The sequence below is a fragment of the Rosa rugosa genome, chromosome 2 (assembly GCF_958449725.1).
Source record: "Rosa rugosa chromosome 2, drRosRugo1.1, whole genome shotgun sequence".
NCBI lineage: Eukaryota > Viridiplantae > Streptophyta > Magnoliopsida > Rosales > Rosaceae > Rosa > Rosa rugosa.
Window position 1 is genome coordinate 64,173,887 of NC_084821.1, and position 21,104 is coordinate 64,194,990.

Sequence of the window (21,104 nt, forward strand, 5' to 3'; positions counted from 1 at the left end):
GGGTCCGCAGAATGGTGGCAGATTTAAGAAGGGATCTTGATGCTCTACAGCGTCAAACCCCAGTTGCTGAGATGTTGTTTAGACGAACAGAGAAGGAAAGGCAATTGGATCAACTTCTTGAGAAGGAAGAAATAATGTGGTGTCAGAGAGCAAGAGTTCAGTGGCTTACCCATGGTGATAGAAACACAAAGTTCTTTCATCAATTTGCTCGACATAGAGGAAAAATTAACCGAATTCATGGAGTTCTTGATGAGAATAATAGATGGCATACAGGAGTGGTGGATATTGGGTGTGTTTTCCTTCGGTACTTTAGAAAGCTGTATACGAGCAATGGTGGCCCTATGCATCAGTGTATTTTCAATAAGGTGGATAAGCAGGTTACTGCATAGGATGTTAATTTTCTGTCTCAGCGCTATACAAGGGCTGAAGTTGAAGGTGCTTTAAAGGAGATGGGTCCATCTAAGGCGCCTGTTTGGAAGTGTTATGGTGCATGGTGTTATGACGGCCTGTTTGGAAGTGCTGAATGGACAAGGTTCTGTTGCGGAATTGAATGATACATTGATTGCCTTAATCCCTAAAGTCCAGGATCCAAAAAAGGTAACAGAATATAGGCCAATAAGCTTGTGTAATGTGATTTACAAATTGGTTTCAAAAGTGCTTGCTAATCGTCTGAAAAGGGTGTTGACTAAGGTTGTTTCAGAGAATCAAAGTGCTTTTGTGCCGGAGAGATTAATTCATGATAATGTGATTGCTGCATTTGAAACAATTCACTGTCTTAAGCGCAGAGGGAGGAAAAGTAGACAGAAAGCAGCGGTCAAACTTGATATGGCTAAAGCTTATGATAGGGTGGAGTGGGCTTTTCTGCGGAGGATGTTGGAGGTGTTCAATTTTCCTGATCGTTTTATTCATTTGATTATGAATTGTGTGGAGTCTGTTAACTATTCCCTGCTTATCCATGGAGCCCCTTTTGGGAAAATAAAACCCACCAGGGGTTTGAGACAAGGTGATCCTATTTCCCCTTACCTGTTCATTTTGGTGGCTGAAGGCTTTTCTTCCTTAATTCGGGGTGCTGCGAAGAATCAATTGTTACATGGGGTCACCATTGCAAGAGGGGCGCCCTCAATTACTCAACTATTTTTCGCAGATGATAGTCTCCTTTTCTGTGATGCCACTGTATCAGACTGCACAAACTTGAAAAGGGTGTTTAAGCTGTACGAGGAAGCTTCAGGCCAACAAATAAATAAGGATAAGTCTGCTGTTTGTTTCAGTCGTTGTACTCAAAGAAGAATTAAAGAGGAGTGCAGCAATGTTCTGGAGATGGCAATAGTGCCTTGTCATGAAAGATATCTTGGTTTGCCTACGGCGATAGGGCGGGATAAGAGGAATCTCTTTCGGGGTTTGGCTGATAAGGTCTGGAATAAAGTTCAAGGGTGGGAAGGAAAGTTATTATCAAAGGCAGGCAAGGAGATCTTAATAAAAGCAGTTGCACAGTCTCTACCAAATTATACGATGAGTGTTTTTCAATTGCCTGTGGGAACATGTGATGATATTAACAGGCATTTGGCAAGATTTTGGTGGGGAAAGCAAACCGGGAAAGGAATTCACTGGCAGAGGTGGGAGAATCTTTGTGTCCCAAAGAGTGAAGGAGGGCTGGGTTTTAGGGAGTTGGTTAGTTTCAACCAAGCTCTGCTAGCCAAGCAAGGCTGGAGACTGTTAAAGAAGCCTGATTCTTTAGTGGCCCGAATGTTGAAAGCTAAGTATTACCCAAAGTCAAATTTCCTGGATGCTACAGTTGGTTCTTCCGCTTCATATTTGTGGCGGTCTATAGTGTGGGGAAGAGAGGCATTACACAAAGGTTTGCGTCGTAGAATTGGGAGTGGCCGTCATACTAAAGTGTACTTGGATGCTTGGGTCCCTGGGGTGGAAGACTTTCGTATTCACCCCACCAGTGATGTGGACTTAACAATGACGGTGGATAATCTGCTTACTATTTCCGGGGAATGGGATGAAGAGAAGTTGAGACAGCTGTTCACTTTAAGAGAGCAAGAGGCTATTTTGGGTATTCCTGTTACCCAAACTTTAGCTACAGATGTTGACATTTGGCATTTCAATAAGCATGGTAAGTACTCTGTTAAAAGCGGGTATTGGGTGCTGTCACAGGATCGTAACCACGATTTTTTTGATGGTGCTGATCATGCTGATCTAATTAAATACTGGAAACATTTGTGGAAGCTCAAAGTACCTCCAAAGATGGTTCATTTCTTATGGCGGTGTTCAAATGGTTTTATGCCTTGTAAGGAGGCGCTGTTCCGGAGGAGAATTACATCGGAAGCTGGATGTTTTAGGTGTTGGCAAGCTACGGAGTCGCCTTTGCACGCATGTTGGGAGTGTGGGTTCGCAACTGCGGTGTTGGAGAAGGCGAATTTCTACTCCAGGTTAGCTTCGGTTCATTTTGTGAATTTCATCCAGTTTCTTCAGGTAGCAATGGAAAGGCTATCGGTGAATGAATTGATGTTCTTAATTGTCATCTTATGGATCAATTGGAAGGAGCGAAATGAGGTTCTTCATGGTGGTGCCATTAGGCAGTCTGAGATCATTTTTAATGAGGCTTTCAATTTTTGGTCTGACCTCATTGCTTCCCAATCAAGGGCTGACTGCAGAAGGGAAGGCAGTGTTCTTCTGAATCAAAGGATAGAAAGACATATTGGGTGGCAGGCTCCACATGATCACATTTTGAAATTGAACTGTGATGCTTCTGTGATTCAAAATGGGAAGGGTGTGGGGGTTGGCGCTGTGCTACGTGATGGTGATGGGAAGATGATTTGGGCTCTGGGTCTCAGGGTGCAAGACCATCTTTCTCCGCTGGCTGCTGAATTGATAGCTCTTAAAGTTGGTCTACAAGAAGCCATGCTTCGTAGGCCTTGTTCTTTGATGGTGGAGACCGACTGCTTGGAGGCTGTGAGACTTGTGGTTGAGCCTGGAGAGTGTTTGGCTGAGGTCGGTGTTTTGGTGGAAGAAGTTAGGAGTCTTTTGCTCATGATTCCTGCTCCTAGGATAGAGTTTGTTCCTAGAGAAGCAAATCAAGTTGCTCATTCCATTGCTCATTTTGTAGCCCGCGAGGTTGGGCGTTTTCAATGGTTCGAAGTTGGGCCTCCTTGGCTCATGAAGGTTATTTCAAATGACCTACTTGTAACCTATGATGTTTCTGGGGTTGTGCGCGACTCATCGATCATTCGACCTGTGAATGAGGGTGGAGTTGCAGCTTGTCACACCCGTGCTTTGTAGTCTGTTTGTTTGGTGTTGAATAAAGGACTATGTTTTCTTCTCAAAAAAATTCGTAAACTAGTTCCTAGAGAATTTTGATCTACAAAAAAAAAAAAAAAAAAAAAAACAGAAAAAGTGAGCAAAACATAATCGACTGCACTAGGGATCGAACCCAAAATAGTTGATTGTGAGACGTTTTATAAAATTCTGTATATAAAACCCAATTTTACCTAAAGCCTTATGTACATCATAGGACATGCACATTCATATTTTAACCATCCTATTTGGAATAAAAGGGTTTTTAACCGAGACTCGATCGTACTCTTTGTTTTGTTTAATAACTCCTTTAAATCTGTAATAACATATCTAAGTGCTTTAAAAATGTGTATGTATATAGCATTATAGAAGCAAGAAATCAACTCAGAATATTCTTAAAAGGGATTTAAAAAAAAGTAGATCAGTATAATATTCTTGAAATTCATTCAAGTATTCTTCAAAATTTCTCATGTCACAAATTTTGAGAGCATAGATATTTGATTTGGCCGTTTCTTTAGCCTTTTCACTCAGATTTGAGAGATCTCTACAGAACTGATCATACAGGGGTACTGCAAAATCATAAGGAGATTTTGAATTTTTAATGTCTTCTAGCCATTCTTTTCCTCTGGCTGTTTCTTTGAAAGACATATAATATTTTTTTGCTACTCCAGTGAGAGTAGTTTCATAGTACACCTGTAAATCTGGTGCTTCAAATTTTCCAAGGGTGAGTGCAGAGGCCATCATCAAGCTATCTACCCATTGGTCAAGAGTTTTTCTCTTGTCCAGAGCTTTGTCTAGATTTAGCCAGATACCATAATTGGAAATTGGTACTCTGGGTATATTGTCCTCTGGGACAAATCTTTGAGAATTTCTTTCTCCATTTTTGCCCGTAGGGGCCTTCTGTACAGGGAGTTTTATCTTTCCATTTTCTCGAATGATGATTGTTTTGGAATTGGAGCTTTCTCCTTCTTCCATTTCAATATCTTGATAAGGAAGGAGTTTTCTTTCCTTTCTTGGTTTGAAATTTTTCATTTCTTCGATTAGTTTTTCTAATCTTTCAGGATTTTCGCAAGATTCTGCTTCATCATAGAGATCGTAGAGCTTTTGTGCTCTAAGCATATTGACTGATCTATTTAGATCAGTTTCTAGTTCTTCTTCAGATATTGGTTCTTCAATAGTGGGTTTGGTACCACTAACACTAGCTTCTCTAGTGCTATAGCTTCTTCTGAGAAGATTTTTGTTTATCCTGATGTTCTGAGGACAGATGACACGCTAAAAGCAACCGCGCAATTTAACCCTGTAAAAATGTAGTTGTTAGTATAGAATAAGTATGGATCGTTCTAGCCGGGGATTGAGGGTACACATGTAATTGCAAAAACAAATAAAGAATTAAAATAAAAAAGTATTATTTACAAAAATAATATAAAGAATAGAAATATATACAAGTGAACACAAATAAGGGGGTTTTGGGATTATTAAAATCAAAAAAATAAAATAAAGAAAATGTAAAAACACATATACAAGGTTGGAATGCAAGGAACAAAGATCAAAATCACAATCATATGAATGAAATCCAATTACAATTCCTATAGTTGATTATCTATGTCATGAGAAATAAGTTGATCATGTGAAACGTTAGTAAGCAAACGATTTCTCATATTTTACTTTCCTTGAATAATTAATCTAAGTGAAAGCACCTAAATCAATCTTATTGAACATGCAATCATAGTCTAGAAAGCTAGCTAATCAAGAACACATTCAATGCATGAAGAACAAAGAAAGGATGTCAACCAAAGTGCACAACCTAGTTATGAATAAGTTCACCTATTTGCAATCCTCCTTAATTGATTTCGACTTTTGTCCAAAGCCTTTACTACTTAAATCTAGCTTCAATTACATGCATATATCCTAAGTTGATCACCAAAGAACATAAACATGCAAAAGTTTTCTGTAATCCAAAATCAATCAAGCAATCTCACATAAGCAACATATAAATCAACATATAGAAATCACAACTTTATTTCAAAACATATAAACGAGCTTTAAACTTTGCCCTTAACATTATTTGTTAACTAAAATTTATAGTTCTACAAATCCAAACAAAGAAAACCAAAAGAAGTTACAAGGAAAAAGCTAGATAGAATTACTCCGTGAGTTGGAGATGGAGATGGAGAGCTTGAAACGTTGGAATCTTGAATCTTGGAAGCAAGCCTTCAAGGTGGACGATGGAGGATATGATCTTCACGGCTCCTTCTTCTTCTCCTCTTTACTTAAAAATGCAGAACTAGAAGGCTAGAGAATGAAAAGAAATGAAACTAAGAACTAGAGAAAAATGGAGAGGAAATGGAGAGACAAAGAAGATGAAATGGATGAAGGAATGTGTTTTTCTTCTTTGTTGTAGCCTCTATTTATAGGCTACCAAGCAAAACTATTTGGCCTTAAACAAATGATGATGGGTTAGGTTTGAGCATTTAAACATTAATGGAATTTGTTAGGTTTGAATATTTAAACACTAATGGAATTTGTTAGGTTTGAATACTTAAACACTTAATGGAATTTGTTAGGTTTGAGTCACTTTTTCCTCATTTTTCCTTCAATTAATTCTCTACCAAGACTTCAAATTTTGCCCGTTACTTCTTCATATGCAATGATCCACCATGAGTGTAGATCATGCTGTCAAATTTTCAGAACTTTTTTCCATTCCTATGGGCCGGAATCACTGCTGGACTCCTTACATGTCCAGTTTTCCAATTTTGCTTCTGCAGAAAATTGGGCTGACTGTTTGAAGACCTTCCATAGTCTATTTGGCTCTTGCACTCTTCATAAGAAATGTTTCTTAGGATGTCTAGAATGGATCTGGAAGGTTTCAGCTCGATCATTTGAAGTTCATTTGGTCAGGTGGTCGCTCCTTCTTCCTTGCTTGGCTTGGTTTCTCCTAGCCGGAGTAGGAAAAATGTGTAAAGTTGACATTTTTAGTGCATTTCCATTTCTCCATCATTTTATGGACCTAACACTTATTTCATCATCATCTACTCCAATGTACCTAAAAAATAGAAATTGAGTTAAAAATCGATTCGTTAAGGAATTAACTAAGCAAAATATGAGGAATTAACTATTAAAATACAACATTAAAATGCTCCTATCAACACACATCACTTTTTCTGTGATTGTCAAAATTGAGACTGATTTCTCCAGTCTTTCTGCTTTCATAGATTTTTGCCTTAGCACTTTCTGGTGGTTTTTTCAGACCAGATAATTTCCATTCAATGGGAAAAGTCACTTCGTTCCAAGTAACTTTGTGGATCTGTTGTGAATGGTTCTTCTGATTAGTGAGAAATCCAGTAGTAAGACCTGGATAGGGGTCGTCAACATTCATAGCGGGCTTGGCCTTGCGGGCTTTTTTGGGCCGGGCCTTGTGGGCTTTATGTATAAATAAATATTTAAAGACACAAATATATTTTTTTTTTTAATCAAGCTTTGGAAATTCATTGGATAATGATCAAATACAATCAAAGATAACATATCTATAATTCTATATTGTACCAAAAAAAAAATCTTTATTTATATATAGATACTAATTTATTGATAAATAAATTTTTAAAGGCACTAATTTTTTATAAATCTATATTTATACATCATACACTCCAAAGAGCAACATATAGCAATTCAAAGAAAATGAGAAAACTGACCGTTGGATGTGATTATTACAATAAAATAAAAGTGTGGTTAAAAATTTAGTCAATTTCATCATAGTTTCAAACCCGATCGGATTGGTCAACTGTAGTCACTTGCATGTTTTCTTGGTTGACCGATGGCGTGATGAACGCAAAACTTGCTTATTTTTTAACATCACGTTTGTAAATATTTCATCGATGGATGTGTGTGGACATAAGATAAAAATTTCAATTTTTAATTTCAAATACGTTGGCCTATACTAATTTGTCTCCTAAAGTTGTATGACTTATACATTGCATTTAAATTGTTGAGGTCCATTCTAAAACAACCGTGAAGTGAAAGATGAATTTGGAGAAACCAACTGCTCGATTGAGAGATTGTAATATTTTATGGTGGTTGTAAAAAATTTAGCCAATTTGGTTATCGTTTCGAATTCGATCAACTAGATCAAACGTAGTTACTCTTATAAACCTATATTTATATATCATACACTCCAAAGAGCAACCCCTATCAATTCAAAGAAAATGAAAAAACCGACCGTTGGATGAGTTTATTACAATAAATTATGAGTGTGATAAAAAATTTAGCCAATTTCACCATCTTTTCGAATTCGATCGGATTGGTCAACCGTAGTAACTTATATGTTTTCTTGGTTGACCGATGGCGTGACAACCGCGAAATGTGCTTATTTTTTCACATCACGTTTGTATATATTCCATCGATGGATGTGCATGGACATAAGATAAAAAAAATTAATTTTAATTACAAACACATTGGCCTATACCAATTTTATTCCTAAAGTTGTATGACTTATACATTGCATTTAAATTGTTGAGGTCCATTCTAAAACAACCATGAAGTGGAAGATGAATTTGGAGAAACCAACCGCTCGATTGAGAGATTGTAATATTTTATGGTGGTTGTAAAAAATACAGCCAATTTGGTTTTCGTTTAGAATTCGATCAACTAGGTCAAACCTAGTTACTCTTCTAAACCTATCATTATATATCACACGCTCTAAAGAGCAACCCCTATCAATTCAAAGAAAATGGGAAAACCGACCGTTGGATGTGATTATTACAATAAATTATTAGTGTGGTTAAAAATTTAGTCAATTTCACCATAGTTTCGAACTCGATCGGATTGGTCAACTGTAGTCACTTGCATGTTTTCTTGGTTGACCGATGGCGTGATGAACGCAAAACTTGTTTATTTTTTTACATCACGCTTGTAAATAATTCATCGATGGATGTGTGTGGACATAAGATAAAAATTTCAATTTTTAATTACAAATACGTTGGCCTATACTAATTTGTCTCCTAAAGTTGTATGACTTATACATTGCATTTAAATTGTTGAGGTCCATTCTAAAACAACCATGAAGTGGAAGATGAATTTGGAGAAACCAACCGCTCGATTGAGAGATTGTAATATTTTATGGTGGTTGTAAAAAATCTAGCAAATTTGGTTATCGTTTTGAATTCGATCAACTAGGTCAAACGTAGTTACTCTTATAAACCTATATTTATATATCATACACTCCTAAGAGCAACCCCTATCAATTCAAAGAAAATGGAAAAACCGACCGTTGGATAAGTTTATTACAATAAATTATGAGTGTGGTAAAAAAGTTACCAATTTCACCATATTTTCGAATCCGATCGAATTGGTCAACCGATATTTAGAATATATATATATATATATATATATATATATATATATATATATTTTATATAGAAGTATAAGAACTTCCACACACACAATATATATATATAACCACACACATATTAATTATATATATATAAACACACACACAAATATATATCTATATATATATAAACACACACACACACACACACACACACACACACACACATATATATATATATATATATATATATATATATATATATATAGAGCAAGGTTCTGAAGAGGACGTCCGTTAAATTAGAAAGTTACGGACGAAACGTGTCGGCCACCAATCAACTTAATTTCGGATGCGGGTCCCACCCACATCATCTTCTCTGTCTCTCAAGTCTCACCCAGTCCAATTAGTCAACACTCCTTCTCTGTCTCTAACTCTTCGATCTAATTTTCTAAACGCATGAAACTTGCTCTTGATTCCTGATCCTCTCCAATCTCCAGAAACAGAAATAGATTGATTAGAAACTGTAAATTTTGAACTATTCATATATATCACCATAGCACTTCAAGAAAATCTCTCATTCCCCAAAGAAAACCACCAACCACCACCGTCTCAAGCTCCACTCCAAATTCACATTCACCTCCCCTCCACCATTCTCATAATCCCATACCCTTCTACCCTCTCATCTTCTCTAATCTTCAAACATCTAATGCCACCACCAACTACAAAGTACAAACAAAACCTCAACACACTCCTCTCTTTGTCTTCCAACAACCAAACCAACTACGAGTTCCTCAATTTGTCTATGGGTACTGGCACCAACATAGTGAATGTAATTGCACTCGATCTGTAGAGGAGACCTTGCCCAAAACCAGTTTTGTAGTTGTTACGGCGAAGCTAACATCATTCTCTCACAAAATTGCTCTAATCATCACCAAGCAATCATATGGGCCCTGTGATTGCACTGTTCGATACTAGAACATCGATCACCATGTTCGGAATCGAAGAAGACAAGCCCGCTCAATTGTTGCCGAGCCCTAACAGTGCGTCAAACCCTAAAGATTTCAAGCTGGTGCTTAATCCCTTGTTGGAAACTTTGAGCCAAAATGCAAATTCGGGGGATTCGATGAAGAAATTTGCAGCAGGACATGCGCTTGTCCTTGCAAGAAGTGAAAGAAATCAAACCAGAAATTGATGCCCAGAAAAAAGGAAACTATGTATCTGAGAAACTGATGCCCATATAACCCTAATTTTGAGACAGAAGATTGAAATTCAAAAAGGGAGGACCTGTATCTGGCTCGAGTTGGACTCGTTCTGGATCCTAGCTTCAAGAGAGATGGAGAAGATGATGTAGTGGGACCCGCATATGCGCTTTGAAAATTAAGCCCAGCTCGTTGAATTTCTTTGAACCAATGAACGCCTGACACGTATTTAGTCCGCATATTTCCTCCTTCACGGACGTCCGCCCCTGATCCATGCTGTATATATATATATATATATATATATATAAACACACACAAATATATATCTATATGTGTGTATATATATATTTATAAACAAACACACACATATCTACATATATATATATATATATATATATATATGTAAACACACACACACACACACATATATATATATATAAAATATTTTACAGGCTTTTACGGGCCGGACCGGACATTTGCGGGCTTTTTGTGGGCCGGCCCACTACCCACCCGAGGCGGGCTTTTGCGGGCTTTTTAACGGGCCGGGCCGGGCTTTTAGCCCTCAGGGCCGGCGGGCCTCCATCGGCCCACTTGATCCGCGGGCTTTTTGATGAGGCCTAGACCTGGGATATTTGATATCCTTGTCTTAGGGGCTACTGTAGTGCTCATTAATAAGAGGTAGTCCTCTCCTTTTATGTTAGAACAATTCTTAAGTTCACCTCTAGGGTGAATGAGCATATTCACCCCTATTGTCGATTAACATACTTTTATTTAATAAATTTATAATCCAACGGTCCATATCTTAAATTAGTCTTTAAAAATCATCTCTGTAAAAAATCAATCGAATCATAAATCGTTTAATTATCTAATTGAATCAAACAAATGGATTGTTCTAACAATACTTACTACTATTATGATGAACCGTCCATATATTTCATAGAAATGAATAACTGAAAGGTCTTCAATTTGATTGATTTTTTACAAAGCTAATCTTTGTATCACGTTATACAAGATAAATGGTTGGATTAGAAAATTATAAAGTTATTATGCGTTAATCGACAATGGGGGTGAATATGCTCATTCACCCTAAGGGTGAACCTAAGAATTATTCTTCATGTTATATCAATACATCGTGTTTTTTTTCGGCGGTGAAAAGGATTCTTTTTTTTTTTTTTTTTTGAAAAGGGATACGGATTCTTATTAACGAAACAATATGTTACAAAGAGAGAGAAAGCAAACTGAACAAAACAGCAACTAAACAACAGTAACAATAAACAACAACAAGGCTGTGCATACACTACCCCAAAGGAGGCAACTGCAATAGCAGGACACAGGACCGCCGCTGCTACCAATCGAACCGCATCAAGACACAGAAACGTCGCCGATTCGGCAACCCAAGGCATGGAAAACAACCAGATCAGCCCAACGCAAGCATAGCAGATCAGATCCCAACCAGAGAAGCAAGAGATTGCCCCAAACCAAATTTCAGAACCATACATAACATTTCGTGTTTGTGAGAGACGAGATCGATTAATTCATGTCATATCTTTTAGGCTAGCTGCACTTTATTAATTTATTCCAATACCAATTAGTTAACATGTTTAGCAATAGAGATTGGCACCCGGAGAAACATTAAGTTGGGTGCAATACTTCTTGTAATAGTTGATGCGAGCTTGAACTTGTTTTGGGGCTCCGCCGCCACATTCCCCACCGTTGATGGCTCGAGTTGTGGCTCCAAATCCTTGGCTTAGAACAGAGTGAACATTGTTCATCCAAAACCACAAGCTCGTCTTGAACGCCACCACAGGGTCTGAAGCCACCTTTTCAGGGGAGTTTAAGCCGTCAAAGCCAATAGCTTTTCCGGCCGCTCCGTAATTGTAGTTCCAGGTGAGTTGGAGTGGTCCTCGCCCATAGTACTTCTTTTTAGGGTTGCATGGGTAGTTTGTACTTCTCTTGCAGTAGGTACCGCGATATATCTCTTCTATGTAGCAAAAATCTGCATCCATCATTCATAAAATACTCTAATTAATACGTAGATATGAAATTATGGATAGTGATAATTAGTGCAGATATGAATTTCAGTAAACCACATTTCACCTTCCTCTACTAGAGTATTATCCAAGTACAGATGTGATTTTGTTTTGGGTACTTCAGTACTTGCCTATCAAACAGTTACAATTAATCCACTCTACTACAGTGATTTATATATATAAGATAAAATGATAATGTACTTACGGCCAGTCTCATGAGTGACCTGAGCAAAGAAAGCTGCAATCTCCCGCTTATTCTTTTCAGCGGAACCGCTGGTACCAAAATTGCGGTAAGAGCCGAGGGCCTTGAGAAAAGCCTGTCTGGTGTAGAAGCTCTTCCCGGCACAGTTAGAGGCAGCCTGGTTAATAATCCCATTAAAGAATTTAGTGGTCACAATGTTCGCCACCGAGCCACCGTTAGTAGTTGGTGTTGGAGTGGTGGTAGTACAAGGTCCTGCTTGACAACCCTTGCCGCAGTAGGCCTTGCTGGTGCCGCAATAACCATATTTGCTGCAACACAGGTTTGCGGCACACCCGCAGTTTTGAGCTATTGCAATTTGGGCTACAAATGCTAGGCCTAGGATGGTGAAAAAGAGGGATTTTGTCCTAATTGTCATCTTAATCTGGTCTCTATTTGTTGTATGTGTATATAATGAGGTACAGAACTAATTAAGATGATGATCGAATTGGGTATTTATAGGGTATGCATTATCCATTGCATGGATGATCGAGTAACAGTTCATTTGGAAATGGTTATGTTGACTTGACTTCTAACAGGTCGACGTGCAATTTGGTGTATGTCCTGGATTCCACTTACCAAATAAAAGATTAGGGATAGATACAATTATTGACGCTTTCCAGATAAAAGATTTGGAAATCCACTACGGACGCTTTCTTTCTCTTTAAAATACCATATCATCACCCTTAATTACGTATCGTGATTCGTGAAGGTGTAACGTACAGTTAGGCCTAGGTTAATTAGAAATGGTCATGTTCCGGGATACAGGGATGGCAATGGGGCGGGTTGGGGATAGGGATCACAATACCATCCCCATCCCCGGGGTCATTCTTCACCTCTATCCCCGCCCCAATCCCCAATAAAAATATATTGGGGATTCCCCGTCCCTATCCCCACTGGGGATTAAGCCTCCAAACCCGCCCCAAATCCCTGATAAGAATTTAATAAATAAAATAACTTTTTTCTCATATTGCCTTTTTAAAAATCAAAATCTACAACAAATAAAATTAAAACATGATTAAATTCATAAATCATAATTCAATGAGTGCAAAAGTCAAAACACCATTAAAGTAAAAGTGTAGTCATTAAAGTAAAGTAGTAAATGTATATATTTGTGATTTATATTATAAAAAATAAATTAATATATTTATATAAATTAAATATATGTATATATTATTGGGGTGGGTTTGGGGATGGGGATCACAATACCATCCCCGCCCCATCCCCAATCTTAGATTGTGGGGATTGGGGATCCCCATCCCCATTCCCCATTTGTCCCTGAATTCTCCCCCTATTAGGGACGGGTATCCAATGGAGCTCCGCCCCGCTGGGGATTTTCGCCATCCCTAGGAATACTTGACTTCTAAGAGGTACCAAATAATATTAACGATAGATAGTTTCCATTAAATTTCTATTTATTATCATATAAGTCTTAACCAGCCCGGCAACATCCACAAAAATCCACTATTGACACATTCTTTCTCTTTAAAATACCATTCATACTCCCTTGACTATCATCACCCTTAATTACGTGTCAAGATTAGAATACAGACTAAACAAGAACGCCTCGAAGGTACTTATTTTTCTCTTTCTAATGCGTTAGATGTTGTTCAAGGAAATAGCAGAGATTTTGCTGCTACAGTAAACTGACAACAATGGACACAATAAATTCTGCTAGAGTTTTCCATGTTACATATATGCTTCCTGGGTCCAGATCATGGAACACAATTTTATACACTTTCTTTTAGTCATTAGATTTAGCTAAATTCAATGGTCTTGATTCATTTCTCGGATGATGTGGCAAATGACATGGAATTAATTTTTTTTTTCTCAACCAAAACATAAATAAATGAACTAAATTCAGTTTAGTCCCTTGAACTTTATGGCTAAAATCACTTTGGTCCCTGACTTTTTTTTTTCATCACAATGGTCCATGCACTTCTAAATTATATCAACTTAGTCCAAAATTTGACTTTGACTCGAAAAATGACGTCATGTGCTAAGTTTGAGCCAACATAGGGACCCATTTTTCAGATTTTAAACACCTAAAGAATGGCAAAATGGACATTTATAATTTAATCTAATTTCTAATTTTTTTATTTTTCTCTTCATTTTCTCTCTCTCTCTCTCTCTCTCTGTGACTCTCTCTTCCTCTCTGCAATTTCATCTGAAACAAAAGTAACTCCCTTCTGTGAATTTTGAACTCCCATTGGGTGCCAACAATAGCTGTACACCAACATTACCATATCACATTTCTCCAGATAACCCACTTCTACAGCATTTTGAGATTTGAGAAGAAAATGTTCTGCTTGGACTGCGATAGAGATGCATTTTGCTTCTACTGCCGCTCCTCCAGACAAAAAGACCACCAAGTGATCCAGGTCTGGTCAACTAAATTCCCACCAAGTAGGTCCTTGAGCAGATTGGGACGAAGCCAGTAACTAAGGCCAGTATACTAACCAAGGCCAGAAATCAACTCCAAAAACCACCGCCACCGCGGTGCACAGTAACTACACGGTAGTCAACCACTGCTCAAAACCTAACTTTCTTCAAATCTCATCCAAACTCAAATTCAAGTATACAGAGAGGTAAAGCTCGAAGAATTGACCAACTTTCATACCTGAGTTAAAACCAAAGGTAGCCGGAAAAGAAAGAAAACCCACCGTGAAACCCCTACACGGCTACACCAACTCCTTCGATTCTCACTCATGCTTTGTTTTTGGGACAATCCGACATCATAGGGACGTCCACGACGACGAGAGAAAGCTTCGGCTATCAGTGAGACGTCACGAATTGGCAGGAATCGAAAAATTTACCGGCGAACTTCGATTCTCTTTCACCCGAGCTCTTCTGTGAAAACCAAAGTGGGATGACAGCGGTGCCGAGAGCTGTGGCCACCGGTATGTCGTCGGCGGGGATGGTGGTGACGGCGGCGGTGATTACCTCGAAGATGAGGGGGTTGGAGAGGGAAACATCGTCATTTTGGGAGATGAGGATTTGGTGGCGGTAGTTGAAGTGGTGGGAATGGGAGTGGGAGAGGCGGGTGTAGAGGAAAGGAGGAGGAGGAGGGCGGAGATCACGGCGCAGATCGGGTTTTGGGTTGCGCGAATAGGGAGAGTGAGAGAGAGCGCAAGAGAGAGGGAAGAAAAGATAGAAAATGAAGAGAAAATTTTTTTAAAAAATTAGAAATTAGTTTAAATTAGAAATGTCCATTTTGCCCTTCTTTGGGTGTTTAAAATCTGAAAAGTGGGCCCCTATGTCGGCTCCAACTCAGCACATGACGTCATCTTTTGAGTCAAAATCAAATTTTTGACTAAGTTGATGTAATTTGGAAGTGTATGAACCATCGTGATTAAAAAAAAATCAAGGACCAAAGTGATTTTAGCTCTAAAGTTCAAGGGATTAAACTGAATTTAGTCCTAAATAAATTTAAACAATCATTTTATAAACATAAATCAAAATAAAAGTTTCAAGAAGAAGAACAGGCTTATGTGTTTGGACCCAAAATGAACATTTTGGCCTGACAAGGCATGTGTTGGAGAAATTGAGCCAATGTCAGTGGCTCAAGCTATATATTGTCGACAAGCTCGAAATATATATTTAGAGGCTAAATAAAGCCTACTATGGAAGCATGGAAGCATGAAAAGTTAACTTTAGCACATTTTCCTACTTCGGCTAGGAGAAACCGAGCTAAACAAGGAAGGAGGGGCGGAAGACTAACCAAATGAAATCTAAATGAGCTAAAACTTTCTAGATTAATACTAGACATACCAAGGATAATTTCTTATGAAGAGTGCCAGAGCTAGTTTTGAGTGGAAGGCCTTCAAACAATCAGTCCAATTTTTCTACAGAAGCAAAACTGGAAAACTGGACCTGTAAGAGGTCCAGCAGCATTTCCGGCCCAACCGCATGGAATAAAGCTCTGAAACTTTGTCAGGATGATCTACACTCATAGTGGAACATTTTTTATGAAGAAGTCGAAGGCTCATTCTGAAGTCTTGTTGGAGAAATAATTGAAGGAATAAAGGGGCAGAAACTGACCTAAAACCAGCTTAATATTCACATGTTCATGTTTCCTACCCACATGAAGAAAGCTAGATGCTTTTCTTTTTTTCCTTGGATATATTTTTCTACTACAATCTCTTTAATAGATCATCATCACTTCCATGTTTCTGCACCTTCATGCTTTGCTTTCATTTCATCATTTCTCTATCTTTTCCATATTTTACAAATCACTTTCATACTCCACTTTCATTATTTTTCTTCCACTCATCATTTCACTCTTCTTTTTCTTCCCTATATAAACACCTTCTCCTCTCATTCTAGACAGACATTCACAACATTCAACAACATCTCTAAGATGATCTAAGTTCTCTCTAGAGCAACCTCTCTAAGAGCAACTCCTCTCCTTCTCTTTCTCTTACCGGTGATCACACTCCTAGTCCTAGTCTTCTCAGAAGCCGACTTTCAGTGCCGCCAAACCCTCTGCCAACGTGCTTCGGTCCTAGTCTCCTCGGGAGCCGACGGTAGTGCCGCGACCACAACGGTTACAAAACCAGCCAAGCAAGGGTAACGCCCTAGCAACCCAGCCAAGCTAAAGTCACGCTTTAGCAAGATCTCAATACTTCCCGGTGATTTCGCTCTGCTCAATCTGTAATATTGAGTATCGACTTGTGAACAAGAAGAAACCTCAGCAAAAGTCCTCGCCACGAGGCACAAAGAATCCCACGACGAGGTTGGTGCTCTCCTCGTCTACAATCGCTTGATAGAAGTCAGGTCAAGGGACACCCCCGACGACCGCACCCGAACGGTGCTGGCACGCCCGCGCAGAAAAGAGACTGTTGACCAGCTGCAACAAAATTGGAGCCAAACATTATGTTCTAGAGAAAAAGAAAAGGAAGAAGCAATGTGGGCGGCGAAGACAACAAACATCGGTGGCGTGGGTTTGGATTGAGTGGAACTTTAAAATTGGGGTTTTTGAGTGAATTGAATCATTTGATGAAGGGGGTGGTGCGTTAAATAAAAGATTGTGGCTTGAATTTGATGGTCCAATAATTGCAATTAGGGGAAAATAGTTAGGGTTCATGTGGGATGATGGTTGTGAGCCCAGATTATTTGTTGTACGATGACGTGATATTTGTTGCTTGCTTACTTGGTGATGATGACAATTATAAGAACTCTTAACCCAAAAACATTGCTTTTTTTTTAGGGAGTGTATGAGGTGAATTGTGATAGAATAGACAATCAATTAGAGAGGAGAACGGGAGTTGCATTGAAAATAATGCCCAATAGCATTGCATATCCTCTAAGAATCTCAGATTATCAGAGTATAGTTTTGATTTTTTTTTTTTTTTGATGATGCTCTTTCTTAAGTTTTTGTTTTGATTCTTATTTATAGAAAAATTTAATTTAAATTTGCTTAGATGATTTTTTTAATTCCATCTCACTTCCACATCGTGAGGGAATTTAATCAAGACCATTGAATTTAGCTAAATCTAATGGCTCAAAAGAAGTGTAAAAACTTGTGTGAAATAAGATGTCCCATGATCCGGACCCATGTTTCTTAAGGTCCAAGTAGTTTTAGGTTGAGTCAGACATTTGGGTATGCAATTTGGATTCGGCTTCAAAATCTAGCTAGTTAGTTTTTTTATACAAAGATAGTATTTTGGTCAAGTTGGTAGAGGGTAAGAAATTTAATTTTCTCCTACAAAAACATATAGACTATTAAGTTCTAACTTTTTATTGTCAAGTTTCATAGTTAACGTATTTTGTGTAGTGCACATTAGATGATCAATTACTTAGATAATGACTCTTTTGATCACTTCTTAAGAGGCAACTCATTATAAGGACTTGTTTCGACTAAAAAAACAAAAAAGAAATAAATTAAAGAAGTCTTTTTCTAGTCCCAACTCTCAATTTGGCAGAAGTTATTCTTATCACACAGTATTGTCTTTTTTCCAAAACACACATTCAACAGGAGAAAGTTTGTTTTTGTTGTCTTGGCCCTCCATGTAAATAGATTAGAGTTTAATATATATTGCCATGTTGATCATGTTTGAGAAAGTTAATACGATAAGAGACACGTCGTTGCTAAATCAAACAAACATTAAGGATCATATATGATCAATCAACATAAACTTTTCATTCTTAATTTGAGAGTGATATATATCCATAGTTTCGCGGGCTGCACTTCATTAATTATATAAGGAGAATGGTAGTCCAAGATCGTAAAAGAATTACTCAAGAAGAATAGAAGAACAAGTAGTCTGTTTCAATTCAGTCAACGAAGAAAGCCAGTTAAGCAGCAATTATATCACAAACTATTTCATTGTACGACTAAGTTGGCTCGATCATGCCTTCTTGGAGACGAAAAGGCAGTCCAGCAGTCTAGACAACTACTCAAATTGTCAATCTTTTATGTAAACGTTCCACTAGGGAATTTAAAATATATATATAAAAAAATAAATTAATAAATTAAAAAAAAAAATTAAAAAGTGAGAGAAACATAATCGACTCCACTGGGGATCAAACCTAAAATCTCTAACTTCCTGTAAATTGACCGGATTTGGATCGGATCGACCTAAATCCAAATCCGTTTACGAAAAAAAAAATTCGATCCAAACCCGCTCCGTTAACCCGGCGGATCGTTGATAGCTCGATCCAAATCCGTATCCGCCGGGTTAACGGATACCCGATCCGCTAATCCGACCCGTTATAATTTCAAATATTTTAAAATTTTAAATAGTAATATTAAATTTATATCATGATACCTCATAAGATATTAATAAAATATTACAACAACGTGAAAAGTATCACCAAAAGTATAATTACATTATCAAAATTCTTAATGCTTCTTGGAATTTTTTTTTTTTTTTTTGATCGGATTAGTTGTTAGTAACTCACACACTAATGCAGTGGTATCCCAGCGCCAGGACACCTGCACCGACATTGCGGCGAAAGCCTGGCAAAGCCAGACTAATCCACTGCACCGCAGACTCACGAACCCAAAGGGTCCCTCAAATCTGCTGGCCACGGGATGGAGCTGGGATTCGAACGCTAGACCTGGGGGTTCCAGACTAGGCCATTCGACCAACACACCACACCACGTGGTTATGCTTCTTGGAATCTTAGGTGATAGACTGTCCCTTAGATTTCTGCAAAAAAATTGTATTAGAAATTCTTCATATTTTATATTTTATATTTTAAAAAAATAATAATATATTAATAAAATAATAATATTTTATTATTACAAAAACGGGTCAGATCATTAACGGATCGGATCGACCTAGATCCGTATTTGATCCGTTAAATAAACGGGTTAACAGATTCGGATCATTAACGGATCAACGGATCAAAACTTTTGATCCAAACCCGTCCAATAGTCACAGATCTGGAGCGGGTCCGGATCAAAATCCGGTCCATTTACAGGTCTACTTGCTCCTTATCCATTGGACAATGGAGTCTTGTTGGACTGTGGGACGTTTTATATAATTATATACGGGGAAGAAAAAGAATGAATTTTTTCCGTTATTAGCCGGACATGTCATTGAGTTCAAACACGTGTATTTCGAATGAGGATATATCAGTGAGGAAGAACATGAGTTATATATTGTAGATCATCACTGTTTTAATTATTTATATTCGCATTTGATTAGATTGTAATATGTTAATTTTCTTTTCTTTTTTCATTTCTACAGCCCCTAGAATTCGTAAAAATATTGATTGTCAAATAACGTAGCTAAAAAGAAGCAGAAGAAGAAGAATACAGTATAGGCTGTATAATATTCGTATCCATGATCAACCCAAACGTATCTCGTATCCATGATCAACCCAAAGGTATCTGGTTTCATGTTCTTATATTGGTAACTGGTCTTCTCAGCATATCGAAGTTAATTAATTTCTTCTGCTGTAACAGATTGCATGCTTGCCCTGCGACATGCAGACTATGCACATAAACTTACAAGGAACGTAACGGGTCCAAAGTGCCATTACTGGTAGATGCATTAATCTACCTGCTTTGGTTTATGCAAAATTGTCGATGCTAGCATAGTCTACACCCCTTCATATGCTTGGTCGTAAAGACCCTAGAAAGACGGAAACGGATTCTATGCACCGACAGTGCATATGCACTGACACAAAATAATATTATTATATTATTGAAATTCAATCTAAGCCATTCATATCATCTAACCATCCATTCATGCTAACTTTTTTATTAACGGTCAACTGAGTGTTAAGTTGGACTGAATCCAAAAAAAAAATTTGTTAACTGAGGTAAAAACGCAGTTTATTCATTCAAATGGAATTGAGCTAGAGTAAAATTCTGGAATCATAATCGCAATCGAAGATGGAGAACCTCTCCCTCAGAGTTCAATTGCTGCTTCTGCAAAGTTCAAACCCAGTAGTATTAACGAGGTCTCACCTCCATTCTTCTCTCTCTCTGTTCTTTTTCTTCCCCAATTCTTCAATTTTCTTTTTCCTCCCAAACAAACCAAACCTTAGCAATTCTCCGTTTAATTTTCCGAACAGTCCAATGCCGGAGCTTCTTCTTCTTCGATTTCGTCTTTGCTGTAACTCTCTCTGGTCCCGTGGTTTTTCCTTTTGTTCTGATGCTCTAGCATTGTGTGATTGTCTAGTTTCACCAACGGTGATGATTTCGTCTGGTTTCTGCAGGTGATTCGAAGTAGTATAGGCCTTGGCTTGGATCAGGTCTGGGTAGCGGTGCCGCCTCAGATTCATAATTTTATTTGTTTGTTAAGCTTAAGTACTTATACAAAAGAAGAGGGATGAATTCTAGCAATAAAGGTAGGCTCAGTGGTTTAGGTTTGAAGGATACCAGTTTGGGTACTTGAGTTCGAGCCAGCTCAACGTCATTTTTGTCTTCTTTTAAATTTATTTCCTCTTTATATTGTTTTTTCTCTAATAAACTACATTACTTAAAAAAACTGCATTGTTTACATAAATCTCGACCTAGTGTTTTTGGGTTTTTATTTTTATTTATTTTTCTTTAACAA

The 21,104-nt window shown here is 37.8% G+C and overlaps 1 protein-coding gene across 1 annotated transcript; it reads right to left on the reverse strand.

The window, feature by feature from the left end:
• Positions 1-11,045: 11,045 nt before the first annotated feature.
• On the reverse strand, positions 11,046-12,574 carry LOC133733011 (endochitinase EP3-like). Its single transcript, XM_062160615.1, has 2 exons — positions 12,058-12,574; positions 11,046-11,818 (listed from the first exon to the last, which is right to left on the reverse strand). Exons 1-2 carry the CDS (start codon positions 12,467-12,469, stop codon positions 11,424-11,426), a joined length of 807 nt encoding a protein of 268 aa, XP_062016599.1. The 5' UTR covers positions 12,470-12,574; the 3' UTR covers positions 11,046-11,423.
• Between the last annotated feature and the right edge of the window lie 8,530 nt (positions 12,575-21,104).